At 35.5% G+C, this 12,270-nt stretch overlaps 2 protein-coding genes across 2 annotated transcripts; one reads left to right on the forward strand and one right to left on the reverse strand.

The window, feature by feature from the left end:
- Window positions 1-317: 317 nt before the first annotated feature.
- Window positions 318-1,085, reverse strand: LOC107596801 (thyrotropin subunit beta-like). Its single transcript, XM_016287623.1, has 2 exons — window positions 927-1,085; window positions 318-611 (listed from the first exon to the last, which is right to left on the reverse strand). Exons 1-2 carry the CDS (start codon window positions 1,083-1,085, stop codon window positions 318-320), a joined length of 453 nt encoding a protein of 150 aa, XP_016143109.1.
- A 2,999-nt stretch (window positions 1,086-4,084) lies between these two features.
- slc5a8l (solute carrier family 5 member 8, like) lies at window positions 4,085-11,946 on the forward strand. Its single transcript, XM_016287688.1, has 15 exons — window positions 4,085-4,438; window positions 5,892-5,957; window positions 6,168-6,219; window positions 7,014-7,081; window positions 7,324-7,478; window positions 7,800-7,940; window positions 8,027-8,156; window positions 8,238-8,326; window positions 9,372-9,484; window positions 9,591-9,658; window positions 9,787-9,873; window positions 10,364-10,554; window positions 11,048-11,157; window positions 11,243-11,331; window positions 11,827-11,946. The coding sequence occupies exons 1-15, from the start codon at window positions 4,085-4,087 to the stop codon at window positions 11,944-11,946; spliced, it is 1,833 nt and encodes a 610-aa protein (XP_016143174.1).
- Window positions 11,947-12,270: the final 324 nt, after the last annotated feature.

Here is a 12,270-nt window from a genome sequence, read left to right on the forward strand (position 1 = left end):
AGGATTTTCACTCTATATTTTTTTATAGAAGCACTGCCAATCAAACACTAAAACATCACTAAAGTTTACAGAATGGATATTATCCATAAAAGCATAAGTATTTGAACCCCATTAAAACTACACCTTCTTTTTAACCACTTTTGGCCTCATTAAAGACATCATGCGCTTGATATAAAAAACTGCAAATATAATGTGTTAGTGTAAGGCAACTTTGTGACATAAGGTTTACTCAACGATTACCTAAAAAAAAACTGTACACAGTCAACTGCTACGAACACTTTGTTTTATTTAAGTTTTAGTTAAGGACTAATCAAACATTACTCATACTGTTCCCAATATGCCTGGATGTAGTTGTTCTCTTCAGGGTCAGGGTACAAATGATGGACAGGTTTGGAGCACTTCATGCCAGCGTTGCTGGTTTTGTGGGCACATTCATCACTGTGGGTATTACATGTGCTGCAGTGGCAGCTAAGTGCCACCGGATAGGTGAAGTGAGGATCTGCATATGAAGGGCAGCCGGGCAAGATGGCCGTCCGGTACTCTACTTCTTGATACGTGCAGACCCTCTGAACCAGGAAACGAGGACCCACCAACTCCTTCACATTACTGTCCTATAGGACGGATATTGTGATGCAGATTTAGCCACACTAAATCAACATCCCAGTTATCTTAAAATGTCTATAAATTGCATTACTCATGCTCCTATATTTCCAAACCCATTCAACCTTTGTTCTTCTGTGGAACCCAAAATAAAATTACATTTACATTACATATTTTTTCTCTGTTTGTGTTCCACAGAAGTCAGTCATACAGGTTTGGCAAACAATAAGAGAATTATCATCTGCTTGTTGTGCTGCAAGCTGGAATATCTCTCCTTGGATCCAGTTCCCTATACATCTTCACTTTTCCTCACCGTGTTCGCTTACCCTGGAGAAACAGAAGCCCATGCAGATGGTGGTGTTGACAGCCACACAGTAATTGCACTCCTGTCTCTCGATGTAAATGGTGTACTCAGTGGGTGCACACATAGGCATGGCTACCTTCATCAAAATACCCAGCATGCCAACCACATACACAGGAGACATAGCTGGCGGAATAGCAGGATGTCTGTTAAAGAGATACGGAGAACCAGAGTGAATATAATGAAAAATAAATACTAAAAATCACAAAAGTAGACAGTAAAACAGGCAACATGATTTAAAAGTCCTCTTAAACTAGAAATGACATTTTTTTGAGAACTGTGAGTGGTGCTGGCACTTGCTGTGGGTGGTTGCTATAGTGCATTGTTATGTGGCTACATATGCTGCCTTCCAGCACCTTCGAGTTGGGCGTTTATTATTGCGACATGTCACGCACTCAAATTGGAAACATAACTTGGAAGCAGTAGAGCAAATGAAATACATTGTGAACAATAAAACCACATAACTACATATGAATTAAAAAGGATGAAAACACATATCTATCACTTATTTTGACATGGAATCACAACAAAATGCAAAGTTAACCGTAAGAGTTGAGTAATTAAAACCATTTGCTATAGACTTGCTTTCTGATCTCCCTTTATATAACTTATACACATTATCTATATTATAGATATTCACATTTTCACCATGTTTTAAATTGACGCCTCTTCCAACGTCACAACTACGCAATTTGTCAATCACAGAATTCCAAGTTTCTCACTCGTGCATGCGACTTTGCTTCGTAATTACAATATTTCCAACTCCTCTTGAAGGGTAACCACAGTAGGGGCGAATTCCAAACGGAAACGTTTTTTGTACCCTTGAAGGATACTTTGGGAAGGGAGTGCCATTCGTAGGTGGTGAACACCTTAAATCCATTCATGAAGGGCCCTTCCACAAGTCCGTTTAGCGATTTTTATTATTGTTATTACCATTATTATTATTATTTTGTTACAGCATGCAGTGACGCAGCGCTAGAAAAAAAAACACACAGGATTGAATGTTTAAAATGGAGATACTTTTAAATTTCTACACCGTCTTAAAAAAGTGACATTGAAAAAGCCTTGGGAACTTTAACTAAAAAATACACACTGAATGTCATAGCTATCATTTCATGGGTCTTTCTGAGCTTTCCTAAACTTTTTGACTGTCAAACAGCAGTATTATAGTAGAAATCAAAGGACCACTTACCTGGAGGGGATCTGGTTAAGCCTGTTTGTGTCGAAAGGCTGCTGTTCTTATACAGACACTGAACATGACCTCCATCTGTCTCCAACATCATCTATTGTGCAGCATGCATAAAACTAATGTTTTCTAACCAAATCACCCGCATGCTGTATGCTCACCTTTCAGGGCCCACTAAATATTCACCTTGTATCTAAATTAGTTGCTGCTTTTCATGCAGGTCTGCTACATTTGAATATCAACTAAAGTCTCAAGTGTTTCTCTTAAAATGACTTGTAAAATAAAAAAAAAATAAATTAATTATAATAATAATTAAATGAGCAAAATAAAAAATATAAACAATTAGAGATTTTTTTTTTTTTTTTTTTTAGGTATATTTGGTTTTGGTAGTATCCTATCTCTTGTTCTTGAAGAAACTTTATGAGAATTTTATAGTAAAGTCTGTGACCTTTTATTGCAGACTATCTGAAGACAGTTGGAGACATCGTTGAGATCTCAGCTAATCTCATGAATAGACAATCTACAACTATTAGTAAAGTCTAAGAAAAACAACTAGACACTAGAGAGACACTAGAGAGATCTCATTTGGGATTTTCCTTTCCTACAGTAGCTTTTTGGGTCTGATCCAAAATCAATCTTGCCACTGTATGATAGCATTGGTATAAACATATATAATGTTACTTTTCTACAATAATTACAGGATTCATTTAATACTTTTCTAGTGTTCCTAAGATACTCAGTGTTGAAATATATCCTATGTCGGTTATGTACACAAATTAAGCTGTATTATAACATTGGCAACAAATGGGTTTCATTTACTCATCTAGCTTGACAGATCACACACCTGATCTTTATATGCTATCAGCTCAGTCAATTTACCGAGTTCTCATCATATAAATCTTTCATGTCTTATCTGGTGTGCAAAGTTCACAGTACAGTATAGAAAATGGAAAAGTAAATGCATGCACAGTTTGCATGCAATTCTTTCCAGCTGAGTGCTTCGCATCTTCAGCACTCAAATAGGAGAAAGAATGCCATTAAAAATTGTTTTGCAGCTTGGAGAACCTGTAACAGCATCACAACGACAAGATGTTTTGACGGTGTCACAGATTAATTTCCTAATGTTGATTTACTGGAGTGAACTATAGGTTCATGTTCACAGTACACGTGCCATTGAATAGCGTCTATATGTGATTTTACAGCTATCTTTTATGTACTCATATCTGACGATGTCCTATAGAACCCTTGTTTCACATGCTGTTAATAATTGCTGCATCTTATCACCTGTAATGTTTCTGTCAAGCTGTAACTGAATGGAAAACTGCACACAGTTTCTGATTTACCTGGAATCGCCAGTAGACACTGATTCAACAGGACCCACAAGAAACATTTTAAGCTAAAAACAAAAGTCTTATTTCAAGTAAACTTCAAAAGAGTACCAGGAACTGAAGAATTTGACATGACCTGCTACGGGCACATGATGAAATGGTATGTTAGTTCTGTTCTGGACGTCCTCTGATCTTCTGAAAAGAGCCTAGAGCTTCTTGCGGTTTACCTTATTAGCTTATCAATGGAGGGCAAATGAGTTGACTGACCAAGCGTTGTTAAAGTCAGCACAAAGCGTCCTCCTAAATTCATTAAGCAACTTTGATTAAACTGCTCCTGCAAGATTAGGAATAAAAAACATTCACTTCTTATTACAATGTAACTTGATATGTCTTCTGGCCTTGAGGGATCATTAACCCAAGTTTTTTTGTGGTTGGTCCAAGATTACAGAAGACCTGACTTATTTTCTGTTATTGGCACTAACAGGAGCTACTTGGTTTCTTCTCCTGTTGGCAAAAGCTTCGGAGGAATTTCCAGCTGAATATCACTTCTGACCGGCGTGACACGGCTATATAGCTTTTGAAGGTCTCTCTGAACGCACTTTCCGAATCATGCCGGGCAGCGGAGGTCCAGTTGCGACGTTCTCAGTATGGGACTATGTGGTGTTCGCCGGCTTGATTCTTTTTGCTGCGGGCATCGGCTTGTTCCAAGCCATCCGTGGACGCAAGGAGGCCAGCAGTGATGAGTTTCTCCTGGGCGGCCGTCAGATGACCGCAGTGCCTGTGGCTTTGTCCCTCACGGCTAGCTTTATGTCAGGTATCACTGTTATTGGCACTCCTGCGGAGGCGTATATGTACGGCACACCATTCTGGCTCTTCGTCTTCTCCTACACCATCATGTCCACCATCAGTGCTGAACTCTTCGTGCCTCTGTTTTACCGGCTGAGCATCACCAGCACATACGAGGTAAGAGGGCAACACTGGGCACAAGGGGTTTGCATGAGAACAGAGACAGAAAACACCATTTGTGCCTGTGCTTGCTAAAGAATCAATTGATGGAAATAGAACGAGGACCAGAGAGAGAGAGACAGTGAAATAAGGATTAAAGGAAAGAGGTAATGTCAGGATAGCTTATTTGTGACCCTGGACCACAAAACCAGTCATAAGGGTAAATTTAGTGAAATTGAGATTTATACATCATCTGAAAGCTGAATAAATAAGCTTTCCATTGATGTATGGTTTGTTAGCACAGGACAATATTTGGCCGAGACACAACTATCTGGAATCTGAGGGTACAGTAGGAAATATACCAAATATATTGATGGAACATGATCTTTACTTAACATCCTAATGATTTTTGGCATTTTGACCCATACAATGTATTGTTGGCTAATGCTACAAATATACTCGTGCTACTTATGACTGCTTTTGTGCTCCAGGGTCACATTTGTATAGATTTATCGCTTCTAGACATTTTCATAGTGAAGAGTTTTATTGTATAATCCAAAGTGCAAAAGCTATTCTTGGTCACTGTCCATGACCGCTGTACAACATTTCCAGTTACTTCAACTTAAAAACTAAAGTTCAGTTGCTGCCTTCAAGTTTATGTATAATCAAATTGCCTGTACAAGCCATTTCAGGTTCAATTATTTTACACTAACTTTAAAAATAAGTTGAAAATGGTTAAATTATTTTGAATTAACCCTTTAACTGTCACTCACATTTTTGAACATAGACGTGAAAGTGCACGATCCAAACTTAAATTTTGACACATTTTGTAAGATGATATTGATGTACCATTTTCATGGTAATGCAATGTTTGATTTTAAAATGGGTTTCAAAGGATGAATTTTGAGATTTAAAGTTTTTAATTGATATATAATTTCTGATGATTTCTAAAGTGTGATAGAGAAAAAGGCAACAAAGAAGTCTTTTTGCTACAGAAGGTCAGAGGTTTTTGAGGTGCAGTCATAAATTAATCTATTACTTTTCCTACATACTTTTTTACAAAAACATTGGTAAAATATCTATTTAGGAGTCTTAGACCTTTCCTACGATATATAGTTTGTCATGATTAGATTAGGATTTAATTGTAATATAGTAAACTTAGGCGTCCCACAGAGGGGACGGGTGACAGTTAAAGGGTTTTAAAGTAATAGAAAATTTTGATTATATGACTAACTGATTACATAATTTTGTGCAGTTTGGAAAAACAACAACAACAACAACCAAAAAAAAAAATAGATAATGTGACTTTTCAACACAAGATTCTTATCATTAACCTTTAAAACAACAGATGTTAACAGTATGTAATAGTTGATCGTACAAACCGAGTTTTGTGTAATTATGTAAATTATATAAAGCAAATTTGTTGTTTCGTTTGCTAATAATTAATTGAATTGGTCACTTGTTTTTGCAGTACTTGGAGATGCGTTACAACAAGCTGATACGAGTGATTGGAACCAGCATGTATATTGCTCAAACCGTGAGTTGGCTTTTAGCTTCTTGCGTGACTTTATACATAACTAAACATGCATTGCAATTGCGTCATCGTATTTCACTTTGGAAAAACAATGTCTGTTGGGTCTATGCTTCTTTCACGTCATAATGTTGCATAGGTGTTGAATATATTGAAGAGTTTAAGGCAAAAGAGATTTTTGTCCAATTATCTAATGGGTATTGTTATCTCTGATAGGTTTTATACACAGGCATGGTTATCTATGCTCCTGCACTCGCACTTAATCAGAGTAAGTAAAGAATAATTTCCGTTTATTAATGTTTGGATAATAGAAGTCTCTTATGCTCATCAAGGCTGCATTTATTTAATCAAAAATAGAGTAAATCAGAAATCATTCTAATATGCGGATTTTCTACTCAAGAAACATTTCTTATTATTATCAATGTTGAAAACAGTTTTTTATGGAAACCATGATTTTTTCAGGATTCTTTAATTAATTGGAATAAATTATATTTTAAAATATATTCAAATAGAAAAAAATATAATCATATTTGGTAACACTTTATTTTGATAGTCCACTTTAGACATTCTACTAACAGTAAGTAACTTTGCAACTACGTGTCAACTAGCAGTTATTAGATTATTAGTAGACTGTCTGCTTAGTACTATTTTGATGGGTCCACAACATACTGACTATAAGAAACTTTGCAATTATATGTCTAACCCTAAACCAAACCTAACATGTAGTTGCAAATTAATGAGAATTGGTTAACATGTAGTTGCAAAGTTACTTTTAGTTTGTAGAATGTCTAAAGTGGACTATCAAAATAAAGTGTAACCTAATATTTCATAATATTAGGGCATTTATCATCAAATAAATGCAACCTTGTTGAGCATGAGAGACTTCTTTCAACAACATTAAAAAAATGTATAATTCCGAACCGGTATTGTATATCAAATCAAATAAAGCTTGCATGTAAACGCATAGGGTGATTCTTCAATTAGAGCCCCTTTTCTGTCCCAAAGGAGGATTTTAGCAAATGCAAACACATAAATATCTATAAATAAGCTGTTGTGTTGCAGTCACCGGTCTGGATCTGTGGGGAGTGCTAGTGGCAACAGGGGCCGTCTGCATCATCTACTGCACCCTGGTCAGTAACATAATTCAGTTTAATCGCAATTTCACACAGTGTCCCATACACTCCTGCCTGATTTCTACTTTTACATAAATTACCATGAATAATAAAATCAGTAAAGGCTGTGAAAAAAGACCCATTTTCACCAACATTGCTGTCTTTTATATATTATTCTCAGCCTTCAGGTGCTCACCTAAACTATGATTTGCATGAAAGGACAAAATGTTCGTCTTACGTGAATATGCTTTTGTTAACAGGGAGGGCTGAAGGCAGTGATATGGACAGATGTGTTCCAGATGATCATCATGTTGAGTGGGTTTGTGGCGGTCATCGCTCGTGGAGCTGTGCTGCAGGGGGGATTTGAAAAGATCTGGAATGACAGCTACTATGGCGGACGTTTGGAAACGTTCAGGTAAAGAATTCTGCACTAAAATACAGTACTGTTCAAAAGTTTGGGGTCACTTTTTAAAGAAATGTATACTTTTATTTAGCAAGGATGCATTCAAGTGATGCGAAGTGACAGTCAAGACATTTATGATGTAACAAAAGATTCAAAATATTACTGTTTTTACTGTATTTTTGATCAAATAAACAGCCTTGGTGAGCATTTATTAGAACAAAAACAATTTGTACCGACCACAAACTTCTGAACAGTAATGTACAGTTAAATACAGACTACTTCAGATGGACAAACAGACAGATATTCTAACAAACCTCTCAAATGGTTCTTCAGTTTTGATCCTGATCCTTTGAGACGTCATAGTTTTTGGACAATCGTTGTTGGCGGCAGTCTGATGTGGGCATCCATGTACTCGATCAACCAATCACAGGTCCAGCGCTACATCTCCTGTAAGACAATGACTCATGCCAAGCTGTGAGTATCAAGACATGATATTATAAAAGTTCACTCATGCTAACATGATGCAAACACTAGTGTCCTGTCAACATTTGCCCACACAGATCTCTGTATTTGAATATGGTGGGATTATGGGTGACAGTGAGTTTGGCCATGTTCTCGGGTCTCACCATGTACTCCATCTATAAAGACTGCGATCCTTTCACCAACAAAGATGTAGGAGCTTCAGACCAGGTAATACAAGTCCCAATAGTGGCGTTTTAATCTGTACTCACAATGCTTACACTTAATCTGACCAAATCTAATGTTCTCCAGCTCCTTCCTTATCTGGTGATGGACATACTAGCAGAATTCCCAGGACTGCCTGGATTGTTTGTGGCTGCAGCTTACAGTGGAACATTAAGGTGAACAACAAATACATGTCTGTCAGATAAGTCCACCCTCATCATTTTGGGAAAGGTTTTCTAACCAGGCCCATTGGAAATATATATATTTTTCTGACCAAGGGCAATTGTTATAGCAGTGCCAAGCCAAGTAAAATATACATTTAATATACATATACAATAAATACACCAAACTATATTAAATACATGATTAAATAAATAATAAAATAATAATTTTGAATATATATATATATATTGAAAAAATTTAACCAAAAATGTAACGTAATAAAAATGTAATGTAAAATAATAATTTATACACTATATATATATATATATATAGTATAGGTTAGTTGTTTTTATTTTTTATTATTCATTTGATAAATATTAATAAATTGATATATGTGACCCTGGACCACAAAACCAGTCATAATGGTCAGCTTTTTTAAATTGAGATGTATTATACATCATCTGAAATAACTAAGATTTCCATTGATGTATGGTTTTTTAGCTTAGGACCATATTTGGCTGAGATATGCATTTATTTGAAAATCTGGAATCTGATGGTGCAAAGAAATCAAAATACTGAGAAAATCACCTTTAAAGTTGTCAAAATGAAGTCCTTAGCAATGCATATTACTAATCAAAAATGAAGTCTTGATATATTTACAGTAGGAACATGATCTTTGCTTAATATCCTAATGATTTTTGGCATAAAAGAAAAATTAATAATTTGACCATAAAATGTATTGTTGGCTATTGCTACAAATATACCCGTGGGACTTAAGATTGGTTTTGCGGTCCAGGGTCACATATAACAATAAATTATGATTATTTTAAATTATATATATATATATATATATATATATATTATACATCATCCAATATATATATATATATTTTATTATATTTATTATAACGATTTGAAATATCAGAACATACTTAAATTAGAACATGAGAATTTAGCTGACACAAAGTGTGGAATCCTCTAAATGTTAAGTCATGATGTAACACTACATGTGAATATTGTTGATGTCAGGTCAGCATTAGTTGTATCTGGTTTCAACAGTACGGTGTCGTCGAGTATCAACGCTCTGGTGGCTGTCACAGTGGAGGACTTCATGAAGCCAGCATGGCCCTGGCTGACAGAGAGACAGCTGTCCTGGATCAACATGGGCATGAGTGAGTTTCAGTGCAACAGCTGGATATACACTGACAACTGAAGCAGGACCTGGTAGAGGAGGGGGATGATGGACTGACGTGTTAATGCTGTGCTGCTTATCTCTAGGTGTATTCTATGGAGGCGTGTGCATCGGTATGGCTGGTGTGGCATCTTTGATGGGCAATATACTGCAGGTAAATCTATTCTATACAAAAAGCCAACATTTTAAATGCAATATTGCAGTACTGTTCCTGTTCAAAGGCACCCTCTGCTGATAACAGACTGTAATGACACGCTATGATATGAAACCCTTCCTCAACAGGCAGCTTTGTCTATATTTGGTATGATCAGTGGACCTCTCTTGGGCCTTTATTTGCTGGGCATGTTCTTCCGCTGTGTGAACTCCACGGTAAGAACGTCTCTCAATGTACTCATTTCTACATTTCAAGTGTCATTTTGTGCATCTTTTTCAACAAATAACCAGTGTCTTATAAGTGCACCAAGTAACGTTTTCCATAGAGACTGTTTGTGAACAGGGTATTTCTACAGTAGCTTCAGTAACTAAAAAATGCTTGCTTTTTACATCATTCTGCATCCACACTAATAGGGTTTCAAGACCACTGTCATATTAACAAAAGTACTTAATGCACTTTTAACACTAAACCAAAATTAAACTCTTTCCCCCGGTTTCACAGACATGGCTTAAGGCGAGTCCCAGACTAAAACGCATGTTTGAGCTGTCTCAACTGAAAATATCTTGCTCTGACATATCTTAAAATGTGTCAGTTCGATTGTTCTGTCTCAAGATGCAAATAAAAGCTGCTTAAATATCTTAATTTAACTAAGGCCTGGCTTAAGCTAGTACCACAGATTCATACGGATTAACTGTGTTCCTTCAGGGAGGTTTAGTTGGTTTGATTTCCGGCCTGGCTATAACGTTATGGGTGGGAATTGGAGCTCAGGTGTATCCTCCTTTACCTGAGAAGACCCTTCGGCTTTCCTTGAGTGTGGAAGGATGCATTGCACCAGATATGAATGAAACCACCACTATGACACCATTCAGCACAGTCCTACAAACCACAACTCCACAGTAAGCAATCCCATATTTGTATATATTTACAAAACAATTCAAAAGTTTGGGGTCAGGGTCTCTTATGCTCATCAAGCCTGCAGTCATTGCAGTTAATTTTAAAAATATTTTTACAATTTAAAATAATTGTTTTCTGTTTTCAAATATTTTCAAATTTAATTTATTTCTGTGATGTCAAAGCTGAATTTTCAGCAGCCATTAATCCAGTCTTTTAGGAAATCATTCTAATATGCTGATTTTCTACTCGATAAATATTTCTTATCAATGCTGAAAAACAATTTCTGTATTTCTTAATAGTTTTTGTGGCAATGTGATACATTTTCAGAATTCTTTGCTAAATAGAAAATTTCAAAAATATATATAAATAAAAAATAATAGTTTTAAATAGAAATCTTTTGTAAAATTATAAATGTCTCTATTGTCATTTTTGATCAATTTAATGCAACAAACAGAAATCAAAGCTAACTGTAACTTGTCTCATGGCATTCTTCAGGCCAAGACCAGCTTTGGCAGACAACTGGTATTCATTGTCCTACCTGTACTTTTGCCCTGTGGGCATAATAGTGACCATGGTCACAGGACTAATAGTTAGTGCAATCACAGGTAAGGTGACTCTTTCTCATCTTCTTTTAGGTGTGGCAAAGAGAGTCAGAGATTGAACCTAAACTCTTATTTATCTTTACTTTAGGTGGCTGTAAGCAGGAGAAAGCTCGACCTGAGCTCTTTATTGGAAAATCAGATCTCATCTGCTTTGGATGCAGAAACTCAGGCTCAGAGGTGAGAGCTTTCATTACCAGCGTGACCCCCCAAAAAAAAAAAAAAAACCCTCATAGAAACTGATTTTTATACATTGTTTTTTTTATAGGTCTGAAATAATATTTTTCAGTTAAAAAATAAGGTAACACTTAACAATAAGGTTCATTAGTTAACTACATTAGTTAACATGAACTAATAATGAACTGCACTTATACAGCGTTTATTAATCTTTGTTAATGTTAATTTCAACATTTACTAATACATTATTAAAATCTTGTTAACAGTAGTTAATGCACTGTGAACTAACATGAACATCTGTATTTTTATTAACTAACGTTAGCGTAGATTAGGAAATACAGTAACAAATGTATTGCTCATGGTTAGTTCATGTTAGTTAATATATTAACTAATGTTTAACTAATGAACCTTATTGTAAAGTGTTACCAAAAATAAAATAATAACAACATGCAGTAAGCTGACTTTGTATTTAATTGCATTTCATTCTTTTCTTTTTAGGTGTCACACTTAATTGAGAAAGATCCAAAAAATATCCAAGGGCTGGAGAGTCCAGTTTTCTTCGACAATGAAATTGCACTGAAAAAGAAAGACTACAAGGAGAAGATCACTAAGTTTTGATGTGAAAAACAAACAGTTTTTGGATATGTTGTAAATAGTAAATTATGATTGTATTTTTTGTATGTTGAAATTGTTAAGTGATGATGATACATTCAATCTTTTCAAACCTTTCCATGAGAGAAGCAAGAAATTATTTTTATTAGTCTTTTTATTTTTATGTCAATAGGCTAAATTATACTGTATATGGGCTTTTCTCATAAACTATATCAAAATTCTGTGATTTTAATGATCAAGTTTTGAATACTGTAAAAGGTTTTGTAATAAATCTGAATCGTTTTGAAATAAAATTTGGCAAATGATTACGTGTCAAACTCACTGAGAAAT

This window comes from Sinocyclocheilus grahami, unplaced genomic scaffold (genome assembly GCF_001515645.1).
Source record: "Sinocyclocheilus grahami isolate Dianchi unplaced genomic scaffold, SAMN03320097.WGS_v1.1 scaffold223.1, whole genome shotgun sequence".
Classification (NCBI taxonomy): domain Eukaryota; kingdom Metazoa; phylum Chordata; class Actinopteri; order Cypriniformes; family Cyprinidae; genus Sinocyclocheilus; species Sinocyclocheilus grahami.

Excerpts from the sequence above, each read along its gene's own strand:
- LOC107596801 (XM_016287623.1), bottom strand. The coding sequence starts at position 1,085 with ATGTCTCCTGTGTATGTGGTTGGCATGCTGGGTATTTTGATGAAGGTA. Across the intron at positions 612-926 it reads TGGGCTTCTGTTTCTCCAGG|GACAGTAATGTGAAGGAGTT; the intron begins GTAAGCGAACAC and ends TCCGTCCTATAG.
- slc5a8l (XM_016287688.1), top strand. The coding sequence starts at position 4,085 with ATGCCGGGCAGCGGAGGTCCAGTTGCGACGTTCTCAGTATGGGACTAT. Across the intron at positions 4,439-5,891 it reads GCATCACCAGCACATACGAG|TACTTGGAGATGCGTTACAA; the intron begins GTAAGAGGGCAA and ends TTGTTTTTGCAG. Across the intron at positions 8,157-8,237 it reads ATGTAGGAGCTTCAGACCAG|CTCCTTCCTTATCTGGTGAT; the intron begins GTAATACAAGTC and ends AATGTTCTCCAG.